Consider the following 19171-nt stretch of genomic DNA (forward strand, 5'->3'; position numbering starts at 1 on the left):
TATGAAGTACTCAAAATAAGCCTAAAACTGGGTGAAGATACACAAATATGACCACAGAAAAATCTTTATCCAAAGCTCAGTACTCCAGACAGCGCAACGCTTCCCTTTCTTAACACTGTTTGATTTTGAAGAAATGTGCAACATTCGTGAGGGTCAAGTAACAACACTTCATTGTTTATATAGCGCCTTAGGCACGTGGAATATTTGTGGGGGATGCACTTGGCTGCTCAGTACCCCTGAGATCCCCGTAAACTGAAAGCATACAAAGCCAACTATTTATTAATAGCCTAACCCAGTGTCTTTTCTAACACGGACTTTACTTGCTTTTCTGTCAGCTTACTTACTTTACGCAGCAAAACCGTTCGTAACAATTAACACGTTAGGAGACAGCTCTTCAGGGGCAGAGGGAGATGTTTGTAAACCAGCATGAAAACGGATCCTTCACGGGGGATCGGCGGGAGAGGAAGGGCTTTACTACAGCACACACACGTGGGGCGGGGGCGGCCGAGCGGAGGGCACAGCCCCGCGGCACACGGCGGCCGATGGCGCGGGGCGATGGCGGCCCCGCCCCTTCGGGCCTTCCCGCCGCTTCCCGCCGGAACGGGACAGGACAGCCCGGCCCAACCCAGCCCTGCCCTGCCCGCCCCTCGGGCCTGGGCCCAGGCCCAGCGCCGCCGTGCCCGGGAAGAGGGGCGTGCGTGCCGCGGCTGCTCACGGCCGGGCCGCGGCCAGACGAGACGAGCGCCCGCCGCCCGGCCGCTGTGCCCTCCCCCTGCGCTACCCACCCGGCCCCGGCCTCTCGCCGCCATCCCGCCCCCTGTCCCAACTCCACCAGCGCCTGCCGCCCTGGGCCCGTCCCCGCCCCACCCCCGCCGCGGGGCCGCGGGCCGGGCCGGGCGGAGCAGCCGCGGAGGCCGCCCGCCAGCAGCGGCCGCCGCTTCCCCCGCCGCCCGGCAGGGGCGGGCTCCGGGCCGTACCTCACGGGCTCTGCGGTCATGTCTCCGCTGCCGCTGCTCGGTGCGGCCGGGCCGGAACCGGGCTCAGGCGCTGAAAGGAAACAAAGCCGTTACTGCCACCATCGCCGCCGCCATCTTATCGGAGGGAGGCTGAGGGAGACCTGCCTCCTGCCGCCTTCCTTCTTCGCCGACTCCCATTGGCTGCTTGCGGGCCTTAGCGATTTTCTAATTGGGCGGCTCCGACGAGGCCTGTTGCTAGGGTCGTTTACGTCACCGTCCCAACCTTCCCCGCTCTGATTGGCTGGAGGGAGGGTTACATCACCAGCAGGGACCTGACGTCACGCAGAAAGTCCCGTGGCATCATTTCACAGAATCACAGAAGTATCCTGGTTGGAAAGGACCCTCAAGATCATAGAATCCAACCATAAACCTCACACTACCAAGTCCACCGCTAAACCATGTCCCTAAGAACCTCATCTCTGTAACTTTTAAACCCCTCCAGGGATGGTGACTCCGGCACTGCCCTGGGCAGCCTGTTCCAATGCCCAACAGCCCTTTCCAGGAAGAAATTGTTCCCAAAATGCAATCTGGGGCAACTGGAGGCCATTTCCTCTCATCGCATCGCTTGTTCCTTGGGAGCAGAGCCTGATCTCCCCAGCTCCAACCTCCTTTCAGGTGGTTGCAGAGAGCGAGAAGGTCTCCCCTCAGCCTCCTGTTCTCCAGGCTGAACCACCCAGGTCCCTCAGCCGCTCCCATCACACTTGTGCTCCAGACCCTTCATCAGCTCTGTTGCTCGTCTCTGGACAGGCTCCAGCACACCAGTGCATCAACCAAAACCTCCAAACTCACAACTGGCTGCGATGAACGGCACCTCCCAGGATGCTGCAGGACGGAGCAGCCGCCGCAGCACCAACCGCACCAACCGCCGCCGCGACACCGGGGGCCCGCGTGTCCCCGGCCCCCACTTCAAAACAAAGTGTATTGACGACTTTGCCCAGCAGAGAGCTCTAGCTTGGCCTCGGCCGTTGCAACAAGAGCGAGGTGACATTGAGGGGCAGAGCAAGAGTGAGGTCACAGCAAGGGTCATGTCTCACCCCATCCCCTGCCACCCACTTCATCATCAGAAGACTGCGGCTTCAGGCAATTCTGCAAGCCGGACTCAACAACATGAAGTTAATGGAGGCATTTAAATACATCAGCCATACGAAGAGCAACACCGCAATGCTGGCGAAGCGCTACTTACAGCACCAGAACGACCATAATCCTCTGCAGGGATCAACCATCAAAGGCAAAGCAGACCAGGACATGAGCAAACTTCGGAGAGTTTCCCAAGTACAGAATAAAAAGACAGCAAGTTATGAATAATGTAAGCAATACCGAGAATTATCAAGGTTGAACTTGTTGAACAGCATCCAAGTTACACTGCTAGCTAGAGCTTCACTCAAGCCCAGCTTTGCTAGACTTTTTTTTTTTTTAACAGAAAATTCTTTAGATAAGGAAACAGCCTGGCAGTTTCACATAAGTATGCCAAGGTAATTTTCCCTGCTTGTACTGGCAGCTTCTACATTCCTGTCAGATGTTAAAATCTGTAAGAGAGGAAGAGGATTGGGATACATCCCTGTTCAGAGGGAAAGAAGTTACATGCTTTTGGAAGACGGGTTTTCCTCTAAACTTCCATCTCCCCATAGGACCAAAACAGAACAGACCCCCAAAACCAAGTCCAGTACTGCACAGAATTTAGAACAGGGGACACAAGTATTATTTATTTATTATAAAGATAACCAGTTCTGAAAATTACTGTATTTTAATGTGTAAACTAAAAAAAAAAGTACCAACTCACCTGGTTTCATAACACAATGTGCAAAATACAAGAAAAAAGTCATAAGTGAAACCCTTGTAAGCCTTGTCACTTTAACTAGTCTTTAGTATCTATTTCATTCTAAAAGGCAATGATAATAAAATAAATAGCATTTTCACACTTCAGCACATACAAGCTTACACATCCTAGGGAAATTCTACAAAGCACTGAACAGAATTTGCTTTAGAATGTAACATTCTAGGCAAGAATGCACCCTATATTTGCTGAGTTTTAGTAATACCAAATAGCAGATTAAATAACAGCTTTGTTAGTAAGTACTATCTCATGGTCAATGCTACAGTTTTAAAAAACAAAAGCATCGCCTGCCTTCTAGCTAAATTTCAGAAGGAAAAAACAAATCCGTGTTAACTAACTGCTACAAATTCCATTAAAAACTGCAAAAAAAATTATATTTTTTTGCCACCGAACAGATGAATTAAACCAGAAGCATTACCTATTCTCAGCTCTGCATTAGTATTCCAATTGTGTGACTAAAATGAGAGCACAAAATATTTATTTTCCTCTTCAAGGCATTTAGCCTGCTTTATGGACTAATACTAACTACATAGATATATGTACTACTTTTACTCTAGAATACTTTTTCTTTTACTATTTCTTCGGGACATGGAAGAAGGTATTTGAAAGCAGCTTAAAAAAACCAAATTTAATTGCCTCCCATTCATAATTTATACCTAAAGTTGCACACAAAAAGAAATCCTATTGTGAGAAAAGGTCAAGGTAAAGGAAGAATTGAAATGTTTCCACCTCCAAACAATTACTCGAGGAGACAAAACCTGAACCATTGAGGTTGTCAAAAACCAGATTGTAGGAGCACACCAAAATCTGCGCATGGACAGATATTGTGTGCATCTGCAGAGAAACACTCTGCACATCTAACATACCTACAGTTAAGTTTCTCCAGTACACAGGACCCCATCCCCCAGCGCTTTTGTCAGAGATGCTGCTCCACTAGACCTGCAAGAATCAGGATTCAGAGCTTGTTTGCAGGACAAACCAAGAGCCACTATACAGCCCCACCACACCGATTATTTTTTTTTCAACATGATAGTAATTAGTTTTCTTAAGTAGATATTAGCCTACTTTGAAGAAAAATGGCTGAAAGACACATATAGTTATCAATTGACAAGAGAATACTTTAGTAACTTTATGTGCTCCTGACCTAGAAATACAAACTACATATACATCTTTTTCAGATTATTATCTGTGATAAAAGTAGTAGAAGTAATCCAGAACAATAAAACTCTATACTTGAATTCATTTTATAGGAAGGGGCAAGAACTCAGCTTCTAAATGGAATAGATTACGTGCAATGAAACTCATTCTTTATTTGTCAGAGGAAAAGCATGACAAAAACTGAAAACAGATGACTGCTTCCTCAAGACTCTGGGTTTGTTCTTTGTTTCACCGTTATTCCATTCCCCTTAATAAAGTTCAAACTGATGGTGTGGAATCAGTTGAGTAGTGATTTGTATTTGATAATTAACCCTTTTTAGCATGAGAAAGCAGTAAACATCAAGATCTAATACGGAAACAAAATGCCAGTGCTATCCCAAATCCTTCGTGAGAATTGATTTCTCATAGCAGAGACAAGCATTTTGAAATTTTAACTTCTAAAAAAAAAAATCTGATTTCGGCCTAAATGATTGTCTGTTCTAGACTGGATAATTTTAAAACCACACTATCAGAAACCATTGCAAATAAACCATAAAGGAACACCACGGATCACTCTTTTCTCCTGACAAAGTTTGGCTACAAGATGCCATGTTCCAGCATAATCTGATGTCCTGGGCAGTATATCCAAACAAGCATAAGCGATTCAGACCTCTGATTTTCTTCGGATGTTCCAAATGTTTAGAAAGTGAAGTAATTTACTTTCTTCAGTACTTCTAAAACTTCTGCTTTGATTTGTCAGGAATATAGACTAGGAATAATAATAATAATCATCATCATCATCATCATCATCACTCTTGTGCTTACTTGTACAAGTTTTTAAACAAGGCTGAGAATAAGCCCTGCTGTACATTGAGTTAGATGTCCAACAGTTGTGACCATAAAAGCATCACCATTTTTTCTCCTCGAGGCTCTAGCCAGCCATCATCCCATCACACTGCCCAGACGATGATGGCTATCCCATCACCTGCCAAAAGGTTCAACTTGTCCTTACCCTCGTGTGTATCTTAACCACGCAGACATCACCAGCCATGTGGTTAATGAGGGTTATTTGCACAAGCACCACGCCATACCCAGCAGATGCCGAGCTGGGCACAGCTCCATCTTGTTGGAGGAATAACCAGCTCTGCCCCTGATGGGCATGTGCTTATGAAGCTCCTCTGTTAAAGGCTTCACCGCAGAAATGACTACTAGGCACCACCAGGAAGGAACACGTTCTGTGCTGAACACTGGGATAGTTTGAAGACAGGAGCTTGCAGTAAATTGTAGATAACAGAAACCATTACCTAGATTAATCTAATTAGATTAGATCTTGCCTTGGGCTTAGCTAATCAGAGAACTCCCTAAGTTATTTTTAGCTACTATTCCAAAATAGATTTTCAATACACCACAGCCCCTACTGAAAAGCAGAAAAAGCAGGATCTTAGAGACCAGCTACATTAAGGAAACCACACAGTCCATTTTCAGCTACAGAATATACTGTTTCCTCCTTTTATTACAACCAGTGTTCTCTCAAGGTGAGCTTTTACAGTACTTCTGAGCTGTTCAGTGACTCACTTGCTAAAGGAGGTGGCCTCATCAAACTCCCAGTTTTAGCATGCCAGCTCTCCAATGCATTGCCTCTGCCACCTTCCTTCTACCGGGCCCAGACTGCATTCTACTAACTAGTTAGGGAGACACACGTGCCCATGCTCCCAAACCATCACTCTGAGGACCCATCATAGCTGGCCATTGCCTCTCACCTGCTGCACAACCCAAATCTTTCTAGAATTGCAGGTGCTCAGAATCTGCTACAGGTCCTCGTGAGCACTCAATCTCCTTTTGCTCCCTTAGCACACTGGTTCCCTCCTCTGGAAGCTGGAGGGGAAGAAAAAAGCTGAGAGTTTACAACAAGGTCCCTGAGGGTCTTGGCACCAATCAGAGCCACTTCTGAAAACTGGAAGTCCAAAAACTGCAACAAATGGCTAAAGGAGGAGAAAAGACAATAGCAAAACTGAGTAGAAAATGGCCCAATGTTGGCTGGTGAGAGCAAAAAGCCTGAAAAGCAAAGACCAGATATCCAAGTCAGCAGCAGGCATTCAGCATGGAAAAAGACCATGGCTGAGCAACGTGGCATTACCTGCCCCTGCCTTGGCTGCAGCAGTGTGCAGGATGCCAGCTCAGCTTTTTGCAGTGCTGGAAGCGAGGTGGTGCTGGAGCATGGCAAAGGCAAGGAGGAGGAGGGACTGACCCAGAGCTCCCAAGCAGAGCTCCCCAGGATACTCCCGGGCTGGTACCTGAATGTACTCCAGTCTGATGGAAAACAGCTGCTGGTCCAGGGATAGAAAACCTGTTCTAATCTCTGCCCTGGAAGCCTTGCCTGGGCATATCTACAGAATGAGAGGCACAAGGCATGCGATGGCTTCTGGCAGGACATTGGCAGGGCTGTGAAAGAACCAGCGGAGTACAGCGCTGCACTTGCTGCCGTTGATGGGAGAGAACCAGTGCAGTGGAGGAGGGTGTTAAAAATGGAGGGGCAATTGGCTCGTGGAGGTGCTCCAAAATGCCCCCACAATGGGGAGGTTCCTTGTGAGAAGACGAAGAGGTAGAAGAAACTATGCACCAAAAATTAGAAAAAACGTCTGAAAGCTTAATAAAAAACAGCACTCCTTTAGAATGAGATTGTAAGGCACTTTGACCTACACTGCTAACAACTAAAGCACAACCAACCTATAAGTTTCTTGGAAGTATTGTACTGACAGACACAGAGCATCTCCATTTCTTTTTCCTCATTTTTAAACTGGCAGATTGATGTGCTCACAAGAAAATCCCCAATCTAAGCAAGACTCACTGTTCAGCATACCAGCCCTGCACTGACCTTCAGAGCAATAGGCATCCTGTTGAAGATGTTCCATAATACGATTCCTGCCACAACTTTATCCCTGAGGTAGAAAATGTCACCTTTGCCATTAACTTTTCCTTGCTTTGGAACTTGAGGCATTGGGGAAAAGCTTGGAGAAATGTCAGCTTCTGAGGCTTCTGCTTGTGTTTCACCCTCTGATTGAATACCTGTCCCTAAATCCAAGAGAAGAGATATCAAACATTCAGTGCAGAAAAAAAAGCAGCAGCTCTTTGCCTCTGATGGTGAAAGCGGACTGAAGAGCAGGGCTCTGTAAGAGACCGAGTCTGGCCAGAACCCTCCAGCACAGACTGGAGTTACTGACAGCAATACCAGTCATGCACCAGCCAACCAGACCAGACACCCAGCAGTCAGCACTCAGGAGGGATCCTGAACATCCCGAAAAAATGCAAGAGGAGTTCCTACCATTTGCCAGAATTTTAGCACAGGAGGGGGAAGTTCCACTCAGTACCAAACCCCCAGAGTTCACACCTGTCAATAAAACACAAAACTGCAGCTCCCAGTCCCCCAGTTGCCTGCATCTCTGTCACGTCAGAGTATCCTGAAGAAAAACACACAAGTGAAATCAGTGCTTCTGTGGCTTGTTTAAGACAGAAACTCTTCTGGGTCTGGAGTCTGTACAGTACAGGCCAAGCATTCAGGTAAATGACAGCAAGTCATCAATAACTATTTTTGAGGGGATTTCTCCAAGATAGGTGAAACTCTTTTCCCCGTATCTAACCTCCTGCTAACTTTGAATTTCTGATCTGTGTCACAGAGGCATCCCGAAAGTCAATTCAGGCAGGCAACAAACTCTGAACAGACTTTATTCTAACCAGAGCTGTTGAACAGAAACCAACAAACGGGGCTTATGCAAACTTACTCAGCACTCCGACAACATAATACAACACAGGTTCGGATTCCCCTTAGGAGTTCAATCGTTCCACAACGGGCTCAAATCTCCAGGGGATTAGATCCCCAGACTCTAGAGTGACAGTTCACAAAAAAAATCTGCCCACTCTGTGGCAAATTGAGGACTCTCAGGGGTACCCAGATCGCTGAGCAGGTCACTGAGGAGTCTCACTCCCCAGGCAATGTTCCTTAGAAGGCCACTAGGAGAAGAAGAGCCTCCAACTGCAGAACCACAGCTCCCCCAAGTCCAACCCCAGGGGTTCCCAGCAGGCTCCATCTCCAGCCGCCTTCGGGCTGAGCTGAGCTCGCTTGTGGCCGCTCTCCAGAGACTTCTCTCAGCCTCGAGATCTCATTGGCCAACGGCCCCGTCTGTCAACCAATGGGTGTTTACATGACCATATTTGTCCATCAGCCGAGAAGTTTCTGGCGGTCTGGGGTGAGGAGAGCGCAACTGCCAGACGAGGCCCCAGTGCGAGGGTGGGAGGTGTCAGACATCAGCGCAGGAAAAAAAGTAGCAGTTCTTTGCCTGTGATGGTGAGAGCGGATTTGAGTATCTCTACATGTACTTTTCTGGCCACGGGCCCAACTGACTTGTTGCGGCGGGGCCCTGCAGCAGCAGAACACATGGGCAGTCGCCTCACGCGTGAGGAGCGCAGGTTGGACAGCTGTGACAAATTCATTGCTTTGTTCCATGACGATTTCACTCCTTTTGCTTTCCGTGAAGTGAGGCTCTTTCATGCCCTTTTCATCATGAAGTTCGACTTTCCCTGAAAGTGCTGGCATCACCTTATCCCGGAGAAGGCCCGTGCTGCGAGCAGGAGGAATACACCAGTCCAAGCTGGGTAAAGAAAGGCTCTGCTCCAGGGACGTGGCGGTGCCGTGCTCTGTCCTGAGCCCCTGGCTGATCGCGATTCGACTCTGACCTTCCCCGGCTGAAATTCCCCGCACGGCAACTCGGCAGCTGGAGGCTAGGCAGAGAGATGCTGCTGCTGCCTGGTGCTGCCCCAGTGATTGCAATTAGCTCTGGCTCTGTGCAGTGCCCGGAGGTGCCAGGGAAGAAGATGCTGCAGCCATGGGTGTTTTGCAATGGGCTACACAGGGATCAGCAGCTGCTGTAGCTCTTGGCTAACCGGGTTTATACCCAAGCCTCTGTCCATTTTTAGACCCCAGAAACCCAGGGTGAAGGAACTCACATCTGATATGAAGCTCTGACCAGATCGATTTCTTCTGAAGACCAGCACTGTGGCCCTTCTCCCCGGTGTCTCAGGCCTGAACCTGCTCTCACGATGCTGGAAGCCTTGTGCATCAGAGCCTTGTGCGGAGGTGGATCATGGCTCAGCTCTCCAGCAAGGGAACGAGCAGCCGGCTCTTCCTGACTTGGGAGACCCTTGGCGGAAGCGAGGGACCCCATCCCGGCACTCGGTGTGGGTGCGGAGGGTCTCACCTGTATCAGCCCGCAAGCCAGCCACACCAGCACCGTCACAGCAGCCAACACCTGATGGCATCAGAACCAGGAGGTGGTGCCCAAGCACCGGGGCACAAGAAAGCCAGGAGGGTGAAGGTTCATGCAGTAAGACAGGTGCCGCGGTTCAGCAAGCTGGCAGTGAAGTGTTTCTCAAAGGCAGGTACCTCTGGGCCAGGTTTTTGAGCTGGATCAAACCTGCAGACCTGCTGGGAGCAGGACCCTCCATGGGAAGTGTCCCAGCGCTCCCTCGAGCAGGACCTGTCACAGCCCCCAGCGTGTCTCCAGCAGGGGCAGCTGGCAGACCCTGGGGCCAGACTCCTGCCTGGGGGACGAGCTGTGGCAGAGTGGCTGGCAGCCCCAGGCATCACCGCTCAGCACAGACTCCAGGGAAAGGACAAAGCCAGAGCAGAGGGTGGCCTACAGCCCCGAGTAGGGGACCATCTGGATCAGCCAAAGAACCAGAGAAGTCACCAAGAAGGCTCTGGCAGAAATCCACAAGTCCCCTGCTGAAAAATCTGAGAGCAGCATCGCTATAGAGAATAGGCTGGTAAATGGGATGGAAAAGAACATTTCAGATAAATGTCCTGAAACAACGAGGCAGCCAACAAGGCAGGCATCATGGCGTGGCAGTGAGAAGCATTGCAGGCAGCAAGCACTGCATGGCAGCAAGCTGGTGTCGAGGCAGGAGTCAGAGTGTGGCAGTGAGCAGGTCCCAGGGCAGCAGCCACGGCCTCACCAGCCTGGAGAGGAGCAATCAGGGCAGCCCCCTGGGCCCCTGCCAGCATATCCCTGGGGGTCATGCAAAGACCGCCGCGGTCATGCTGGTGTCAAACCTGGGACCCCCACGGCACCCCGCCGGCATGAACCCGGTGTCATGATGAGACTCCCCCAGTGTGATTCTGGGGTCAACCCCAGGACCACACCAGGACCCCGCTGGCATGACATCTCTGGCCTATCGCAAATGCTGGTGTTGAGAGCCTACAGCAGCTCTGTGCAACAGACTGAAGTGAGTCTGTGTTTCGCAGAGCACAGAGCTGGAGGCAGGTTCAGTTCCCAAATGATCGAGACTGGCAGAAACATGACAAAAAGAGAATCTGGCCAGATCCCGTATCTGCTTTCCTGCTCATAGTGTCTTCTTTTTCCAGGAAACTACAGCTGCCAGGGAGGAATTTCCCCAGGGTTCCCAGTCCGAAGGGGCCCTGCAGTCCCCATCCGTAGGGCCCAACCTTGAATGCCGATGGGGATGCCGGGAGTCCAGCGCTCTGATTCGCTGGCACTCACGTTGCCATGGCGACACGGAGCAAACACTGCCCGGATTGCTGGGTACCACTGCCTGGGAGCTGCTCTGCGGGGCTTTTCCCCCCAGAGAAAAGGACAGACACAGCAACACTGCCAGGCCACCGGCCACCGCTGTCTGGGACCACCAGGGAAAGGCAGCTGGGAAGCAACAGTGATCGCTCAGGGCAACTGTAAGTAGAGCTGAGTAAAGGTGAGTTACAAATGAGGGGTCAGTTGAGGGGGACTGGCCCGCTGCACTTCATGCTGTCCCGGAACCCCTTCCAGGGCAGCCTAGAGTTTCTCAGATGGGTCCTGCAGCTCTGCAGACCAACTCTCTCAGAGTGCATTTGTGTGTTTCTCTTTCTAAAGGTAAAGACGATGGATAAGGGAGAGAAAAACAATGCCAGTGAGGAAAAAGCTCACATTCTCACGGAAAATGGGAGAGGCAGTACAGAGAAATATCTTCCAGAACAGAAGAAAAGAGAGAAAGGTAGTGCGCCTGTTCTATTTGCATGTGGCAGTGTCTTCCCATAATGATTTTTCAGCATTTTATCTATTTTAGAAGCTGAGTACATAATAAAAAATATCCAGTGGACTACATGTGACAGCTTCACAGTGCACAGAGGATGGCAGCAGATTGAAGAATACATTTCTGTGAGTGACAATTCTGTGAGTGACTCAGGAAAGTCACGGCTTCTCACTGTTGAGGAGCGTGAAAAATTAAAGGAGAGCACCTCAGTTCCTTTTTAGGATCTCCCCTAAGTCACCTCTGCTAGACAGAGGGAATCTTAGTGCCACATGTTTGTTCAGCAGACATGGGAGATTCACGAAAGCTGGCTCCACTGGTCAGAATTTCTCCAGGAAGAAGAACTAAAGTACAGCAAGAGGTACCATTACAGAGCTTGCTTCAGCATCCCAACACGCAGAAAACCCATCCCACGAGCAACAGCAAGTGTCTACTTCATTATAGAGATCTCCAAAATCAAACCTGCTGTAAGTACTTAGAAATGGCACGCACCAGAGCACAGGGTGGATTTCCTGAGGCAGGGACACACCAGGGCAGCGGAGAGACTGGCCAGGAACTGGCAGCTCTCAGGAGCAACACTGACAAGGTCTGGGTGTTGTCAGAGCAACAGTGGGAGGTTTAAATGTGGTGTAACAGAAACCAGCACTCAGTCACCGACGGGAGAAGAGCACAGAGCCAGAGGCTGGTTTAGTTCCCAAGTTGCCGAGACTGACAGCAACTTGACAGAGGATCTGGCAGGATTCCACATCTACTTTCCTGCTCATACCATCTTCCCCTTCTGAGCAACATCAGCCGCTCTGGGCAGCCGTAAGCAGGGCTGAGCGAAGGTGAGTTCCGGAACAAAGGGTCAGTAGAGGGAGACTGGCCTGCTGCTCTTCACACTGCCTCAGCACCCCTTTCTAGATCTGCTTGAAGTTTGTCACCTCTACAATAATATGTTGCAGCTCAAAAGAAAAAAAGAAAGAAATTGCACTGAGTAGATGTTTTACTTCCAGAACCCATGCTTAGTCACACCAAACCTTAACTTTCCTTCTTACTGGCTACACATCCCCAAGTAGCAGTCCACAGATGTTGTGGTTTAACCCCAGCCAGCAACTAAGCACCGCACAGCTGCTCACTCACTGCAACCCCATCTGGCGGGATGGGGAGAGAAGTGGAAGTGTAAAAGTGAGAAAACTCATGGGTTGACATAAAAACAGCTTAATAATTTTAAAAAAGAAATGCTAATAATAACAGATTGTAAGAAAAAAAATTAACCAGGAGAGAGAAAAAAAAAACCTAAGAAAAAATAATGATGCAAATGAAAACAATTTCGCACCACTAACCGACCAATGCTCAGTTGGTCCCCAAGCAGTGCAACTCCTCGCGCCAACCTCCCCGTTAGTTTTATTGCCGAGCATGACGTCATATGGTCTGGGATATCCCTTTGTCAGTTGGGCTCAGCTGTCCTGGCTGTGTCCCCTTCCCAACCCCTTGTGCCCCCCAGCCCAGTCGCTAGTGGATGTGAGGAGCAGAAAAGCCCTTGACACTGTGCAAGCCCTGCTCAGCAGTAACAAAAACATCCCTGAGTTATCAACACTGCTTCCAGCACAAATCCAAAATACAGCCCCAGACTAGCTATGGCAAAGAAAGTTAACTCTGTTCCAGCCAAAACCAGCACAACAGCTCATAGCCACCGGTCAGAAATCTTATATCCTATCACAAGCTTAAAATTCTAACACCCGAGTCTTTGCCTTCACAAGAAAATACTCACAGAGGCTTTAAACCAAAACTATTCTAATCCGTATCAGAACTGTTGCACAACTACACAGGTTATTCTTTAAGCAGATGATAGATCTCACCTAATTAAAATGTCAGCTTTTTGAGGTTCTGTATGCAAACTATGCCCTGTCTCTCCTCTCTTGCAGACTTTGCCCGTGGAGGTATTCTTCACTCTGGAGTCCAGCAGGCTGATTCACAGGTAAATGTTATTGCTCTTCCATCACTGACACAACTCAGGAGGTTCTAGCAAGCTTTCCCATGCCAAAGACAGAGACCTTGGTGAAAATAAGTCTGCAATAGAGCAGAGAGGGGGAGTAAGCTGTTGAAATCTTGCTACGCAAAACCAAACAACCCTCTTTATCATGAGTTTCACTCCACCACAGACATGGATAGTCCTGGATTTACACAGGTCTAGGTGGTGTTTCTTTTTTCAGCAGATAGGCTTGCCCTGTGAATAACAGCCAGCTCTCAGCTGGCCCAACTTGGATTCAATATTATTCTTACAATTTACCTTCTCTTTATTCCATCCTCCAGGCCAGGACAGTGTCGGTTTAGAGAAAAGTGGCTTAAGGACATCATCGAAAATAAAATAATCCTCATGGAAAGACTTACTTCCTAATGAAGCTCTCTGATTCACCATCACAAATGCTCTGTTGATATTTTGTGGAGAATATATAAACACAGTGAAGAAAGAATGGCTCTTCCTTATCAGCGTTTCTACTTTGTGGATACACACAAAAAACATTACAACTGTGCAACAATCAACTACGGCCTGACCTGGTAGCTGGCTTTACACGATGGTTCCTTGCAGGTATGGGTGGGTACGGCAGGACAGAACCAGGTTCCAGAGTGTAAATGGGAAGAAGCAGCTAAGCTGGACTTGCTGTTTGTGAACACCAGGTCTGCAGAACTCCAGGGCAAACATTATAGGACTTTTATTTTCTTTATATACAAACATACAAGACACCTCCGCTGCTGAAACTACAACACAGAGATTTAGGGGAACCAAAAAACCCTCTAGAAAACACTTTGTTTTTAAAAGCACTTGAGAAAAAGAAAGCTAGGGGGTTATGTTTGGTAATATGCAGCTGAATCAAAGATCACCACCACAGGAGCACTACCCCAAGTAGGCCTCTGAGTACAGAGTTCAAAGAAAGCTATGTATTAATAACAACTGCTGAAACACACCAAATTAAAATACCGCAGAAGTTAAAATAAGGTTTTAATCTAGAACACTGCCACAGACAAAAAAATTTCAAATAAATTGAAAGATAAATCCTTGTTACCACCTGTGTACATCCAGGGGTTCCCATCACTGCACCTCACTGCTCAATGCCTATGTATAACATAGGAGAAAAAGAAGCAAGCAACCGAGTTCTTCCCCACGGGCTTTGGTGGACTGAAAGTCAGACCCGTGTATTACTATTACTTTATACCCCAGTTGTGATGCGCTTGCTTTAAAGTAACTGAAGCCCATCTGTAGTAAATTACAAACTCATTTCTATTTACAAGTCTAGTTTGAATCGCAAACCAAACTGAACTGTTTCGAGAAAAAAATAAATCTAAAAGACTTATGAAAAAATACCTAAGTGGACAGTCTTAGATCTTAAACAGAACTTAGGAATTCCTTCATTTTTGCTGCTGTTACTAGCAGCTTGCTTCTGATGGCAGTTGACTCTCATTAATGAAAATAAATGGAAAAATCGCACTCATCAAAGCCCTCCCACAGAATCCTCCTGTTTGTCCGATTCAAAGTGAACACAGAGCATTGCCACCTCTAATCTCCCCTGCCTGTTCCTGCCTTGTAGCCTTTCACCTTACAGGGATTCCTTGTAGATGGTGAACACAACATCCAAGAAAATCTGACAAAAGCAACTCTGTTTCCTTGACACAAGTAATCCAGTCCCGAGGCTTGGCCCTGTTGTGTGAAAGGCACTACAGCGCTTGCAGCTTTTTTCAAATCATGAGTGGAACAGGTTAGCTGCTGCTTGGTAGCATCTGTGCTGTACAGTTCAAATAAAGAATTATTTTTCCTCTTTGCCCTTAGTCTTTCTGTAGACCATCTCTCGAAAGCTTGCAAGGATCTTATTCTCTCTTTTCCTCCTCTCCTCTTGGTTGAAGGATGCCAGAGCTCTCTTTTCATCTGCGCTGTAAATCTGGTTCTCTTTACGCAGACGCACAGCTTCCATTCGGCGATGTCTGTGGAGAAGAACATTGCGTACATCAGCATGGGCAGAGGGATGTTAACGCCCCGTCATGGCTTCAATCCATCAACTGACCTGATTGATTTCAGGGGCTTGTAAATAAAGACACCTACACTAGAGAAGCCAAACTGCGCTCAAACCTTCCCAGGAAGGAGCACGGCAGAGCAAAAAACTGACTTCTAGGGGTGTCTGCTCTCAGGCTGTCAGCCAGAAGTCCCACCTGTCCCCAGGATGTCAGCTGCTGGCTCACCAAAATTTAAGTGAAATTTCTTTTGGACTCATAAAGAAAGTGCAGCCAACCTCTCACGCTTTGATTTGCCTCCTACTGAGCAGCTAGCACATCACTGCTGTCCAAGCACACCAGCTTTGAGCCACCTGACACACGCATCTTCTCACTTGAAATACAAGGTAATTAGAAGTATGTCACCTGGCAAGAATTTTTGCTCTTGAGGAGAAAGTGTCCTTAAAAATCTCACCATCTATCTACAGCAACAGGGAGTTTAGTGTAGACTATTGCAAGGACACAGAGCACCTTCTCTTCCATGCTTTCAACCAGAGCCTGGAAGCAGTCTTCCAACTGGCCAACAGAGGAAGCAATTCCTGAAAATTTCACCAAACCATTAGCATCATCAAAACCGTACCTGCTGCCACTCATGACATAACCAGAGCTCTCAAACGATGCGATCTCTTCGCTGGTCAAGCCAATTTCACCTCTCCGGGGTATACGTTTTCCTGCTTTTACGTACTCTGCCATTGCTGCACCCTCACCAGGCAGGAGGGCATGTCCATAGCTTAAAAAAAAAAAAAAAGAAAAAGCAGTGATTTCAACCAGTCTCAAATAGAGAGAGCCTGAGCAAAACATCCATCTTCCCTTGGTCACTACTTGCTACAGTTGCATTTTTAAGCACTTTTGTATTCTTGCCCACATATCGGCCTGTTTTTTCCTTATGGCTAACACTAGCAACATTATCTTAAACTACCAGTTGAATCCATTCTGATTAAACAGTAACAAAGACACTATAAAGTCACAATACTGCAGAGAATAAAGGCATCTTACAATTGATTTTCTAGGATCCATGGCTACAAAGCATAAACCAGACTTTTCTACCTGAATTCAGGCCAGGGGAAAGGCACCACTACCACTTCTGTCTGCGAGTTTCTGGCACGGCATTTATCTCTGATGAAACAGCCCTCTTGAAAAGTGACTTGATTCACTTGATTTGATCAAAGTACTGTTAGAGTTGGCTACTCACTTCAAAGGCCTGTCATCCTGAGATGCATGAGTTTTGGGAGCTTCTGGTCCAATCAAGCTATCGGCTTCTGTATTTTCTGCAACAATCAAATAATGAGGAAGATTAATATTGTCCCTATTGTTCTTTGTTGTCTGAACAATTACATACATTGGCAACACCTAAAAATGAATTCATGAAAAGGGTGCCAAGAAGTTTCAATCCAGGTTTAAAGACTGGGGAACCTACTTGATCTCTCAATCCAGAGATCTTCACCTTGAAATGTTTCGTCGTCAGAATCTTCGCTACTTGAATCACTGGATTCCTTCCTGCTCTTCTTATTTTTCTTTTTCTTATACCTCTTCCTGTGATAAAGTCAAAGACAGACATGCTATTTACCAAACTTTAACATGAAAGCAAGTTCTTGGAATCATACTCAAGTCATGAGTTTCTCAAGGCAACTTCCACATGTGGGAAGACTGGCTGGCTGCATATAGATTGTTCTTGCTTCACAGAAAACATCTCACAGCAAACCAAAGATAATATAAACACTGTTATGCCTTTCATATACTGTTAGAAAGTGGCTCCCTAAATTTGCAGGAAGTCCTCTATAATGTGAGGTTCTGCAGATTTAAATTAAATCCAACAAATTAAGATTACTTTACAGTTTTTATAGCCCTAATTACAAGAGTGCTCAGCCTTCCTCACTACCTGCTAAGAAGGTGGTGCTGCCCTCTAGTCAAAAGCAGGTAGAATTACACACAACAACCTGGAAACTTACTTTCTGTTCTTTTTCTTCTTCTTGCTTTTCTTTTTATCTTCATCTGAAAAAAAAGAAAGCATATATGCTATCAAAAAGAGATTATTAGCTAAACTCAAGTAGTTTACTGCACTGTGAATAACTAACTGCCTCCACCAGAATGCCTCAGTACACAGCTTCTCAGACATGATTTGTTTAGGTACCAAATAGCACTGAGAAAGTATTAGCAGAAAGCTTCCTGCGGTATTGTTCTGTGTGAGAACAGATCGAACATATCTCTGGCATGAGGCACCCAATGGATGCTAAATTCAGAAATCCTATTTCCTAAGGCCAGACTTTAAGCACTCAAGGAAAAGACACTGCAAACCCAGCAAGCTGGTGAAAGAAAAGAATACTGGATTGATGCTGCCACTCTGTAATTTCAGAACACTGCAAGCATGCAACAAAAGCCAGAAGTGTCACTTTGCATTCAGAAGAGGGGAAGGAGAGCTCTTGCACATGCACATTAGCCGAAACCACCTTTTCTTACCACTGGAGTTCTGCTCAGACTCCGACTCACTGTCACTGTCCTCAGAATGTTTTCTGCGTTTTCTTTTGGATGCTTTCCGCTTCTTCTTCTTCCTTTTCTTCCTCTTTTTCTTTTTTTCCTCTAGAAAGTTTTTAAAAGATAACATTAGAGAACAGACCAAGATCATCTAGCTCCAAATGAACTTCCCGATCTTCCCCAAGCAACGCTCTCCTTTGCACTGCAGCCACACTCACACACACTCACACCACACTCACTTCTACCTGCCCAAGTCAGTGAACCTCTTGCAAGCAACAGCAGGTTCTAGACTTCAGGAGCTTCCCGTTTTCCAAACAAGCTGTGCAAACAAAACAAAATACCTTCTGAGCTGGAGTCTGAAGAACTACTCTTAGATTTTGCCTCTTCATCTTCTACTGGTGTATGCTCATCAGAACTGAATAAAAATCAAAGTTTGCTATTTAAAATCTATTTTGTAGTGTTCAAAGGTACACATATGACCAAATCCATGCTTGCGGATTTTGAGTCAATACTTGCAATAGAGTAAACTATTAAACAGCTAATTTGCAGCATGGGAACTGCTTTCAGAACCACAACACAAGGGTCACCTGATCTACAGTAAATCATATCTTGCATAATTGATATGTTGGAATTATTTGGGGGGGGGGGAAGTAACAATCTCGTTATTTTGATTCAGAAACAAACTGACACAACATCAACTGTGGCAAAGGGACTATTGTAGGGATATGATATTTTTGCAAATTAAATTGACATGTTTTCAGTATCACAAAAACCAGAAGAAGAAAGAATGTGCCTTACTCGGGGTCAGGAACCTTTGGTGACAGCCCCCAGACTTCAGGTGCCCCCAGTTCTCCAATTCTCTCTCTCTCATTGAGTCTCCTGCAAGAGAAAACGCGCTCACTGAAGCCACACCAACATTTTCTGTCTGGTATCTGTTACCATTTCAGGACGGCCTAAAGCAGCCACAGTAAAGAGAAACTCCCGGCGGCCTGGCGGACCAGCAGCAAACCTCAGCACCGCGGAGGATCGGCGGTAACGGGGTCAGCGCCCTGCCAGCCGAGCCCGGCCCGTTCCCCCCGCCACCGGCGCGAAGGCAAAACGCCATGCCCACCGCAAGGAAAAGCCGAAGGCGCTTCAAACGCCGGGCAGCCCCGCAGCAGAGCGACACCCGCCCGGGAGCGGGCCGCACAGAAACGGGCGCAGCCACCTCCTCCCGGGAAGCGCAGCCCCGGCACCCAGCCCGCCCCTCCCCGGCGGAGAGCAGCAACCGGCACGGCGGGCGCTACGGGAAGCTCGGACAGGGGCAGCCCGGGGCCGGCGCTCGCCTCTGCCGCAGGATCTCCTCCTTCTCCTTCTCGTAGTAGTCGGGCCAGGCCTTGCCGTGGTGGTGCCCGTGGTGCGCGGCGGAGCGCGGCCCGCCGGGGGTGCGCTCGCGGGAGCGGGACCAGCTGCGGCTCCGCCGGTGGCTCGGGCGCTTCAGGCCGTTGCGCTCTCGGGAGCGGGAGCGGGACCTGCGGGCGCGGCGCTCGGGGCTGGCAGCCGGCGGGCTGCGGGAGCGCGACGCCGGCGCCATGGCGGCGGGGCGGCCGCTGCGGGTGCGCCGCTTCCG

The 19171-nt window shown here is 48.0% G+C and overlaps 2 protein-coding genes across 3 annotated transcripts in view; both read right to left on the minus strand.

Annotated features, from left to right (window-relative positions):
- Positions 1-1130, minus strand: part of ATRX (ATRX chromatin remodeler) — an 84314-nt gene extending 83184 nt beyond the window's left edge. For both annotated transcript variants that reach the window (XM_065643563.1, XM_065643562.1), the window contains exon 1: positions 978-1130. In XM_065643563.1, coding sequence (XP_065499635.1) covers positions 978-997 — 20 coding nt within the window. In that variant the 5' untranslated portion in view covers positions 998-1130. The remainder of the gene's footprint in view (positions 1-977) is intronic.
- Positions 1131-13743: 12613 nt separating this feature from the next.
- NKAP (NFKB activating protein) lies at positions 13744-19135 on the minus strand. The gene is made up of 9 exons (XM_065643568.1): positions 18888-19135; positions 18361-18441; positions 17904-17977; positions 17548-17667; positions 17040-17082; positions 16508-16623; positions 16283-16358; positions 15671-15820; positions 13744-15024 (listed from the first exon to the last, which is right to left on the minus strand). Exons 1-9 carry the CDS (start codon positions 19133-19135, stop codon positions 14850-14852), a joined length of 1083 nt encoding a protein of 360 aa, XP_065499640.1. The 3' UTR covers positions 13744-14849.
- Between the last annotated feature and the right edge of the window lie 36 nt (positions 19136-19171).

The sequence above is a fragment of the Caloenas nicobarica genome, chromosome 12, assembly GCF_036013445.1.
Source record: "Caloenas nicobarica isolate bCalNic1 chromosome 12, bCalNic1.hap1, whole genome shotgun sequence".
NCBI lineage: Eukaryota > Metazoa > Chordata > Aves > Columbiformes > Columbidae > Caloenas > Caloenas nicobarica.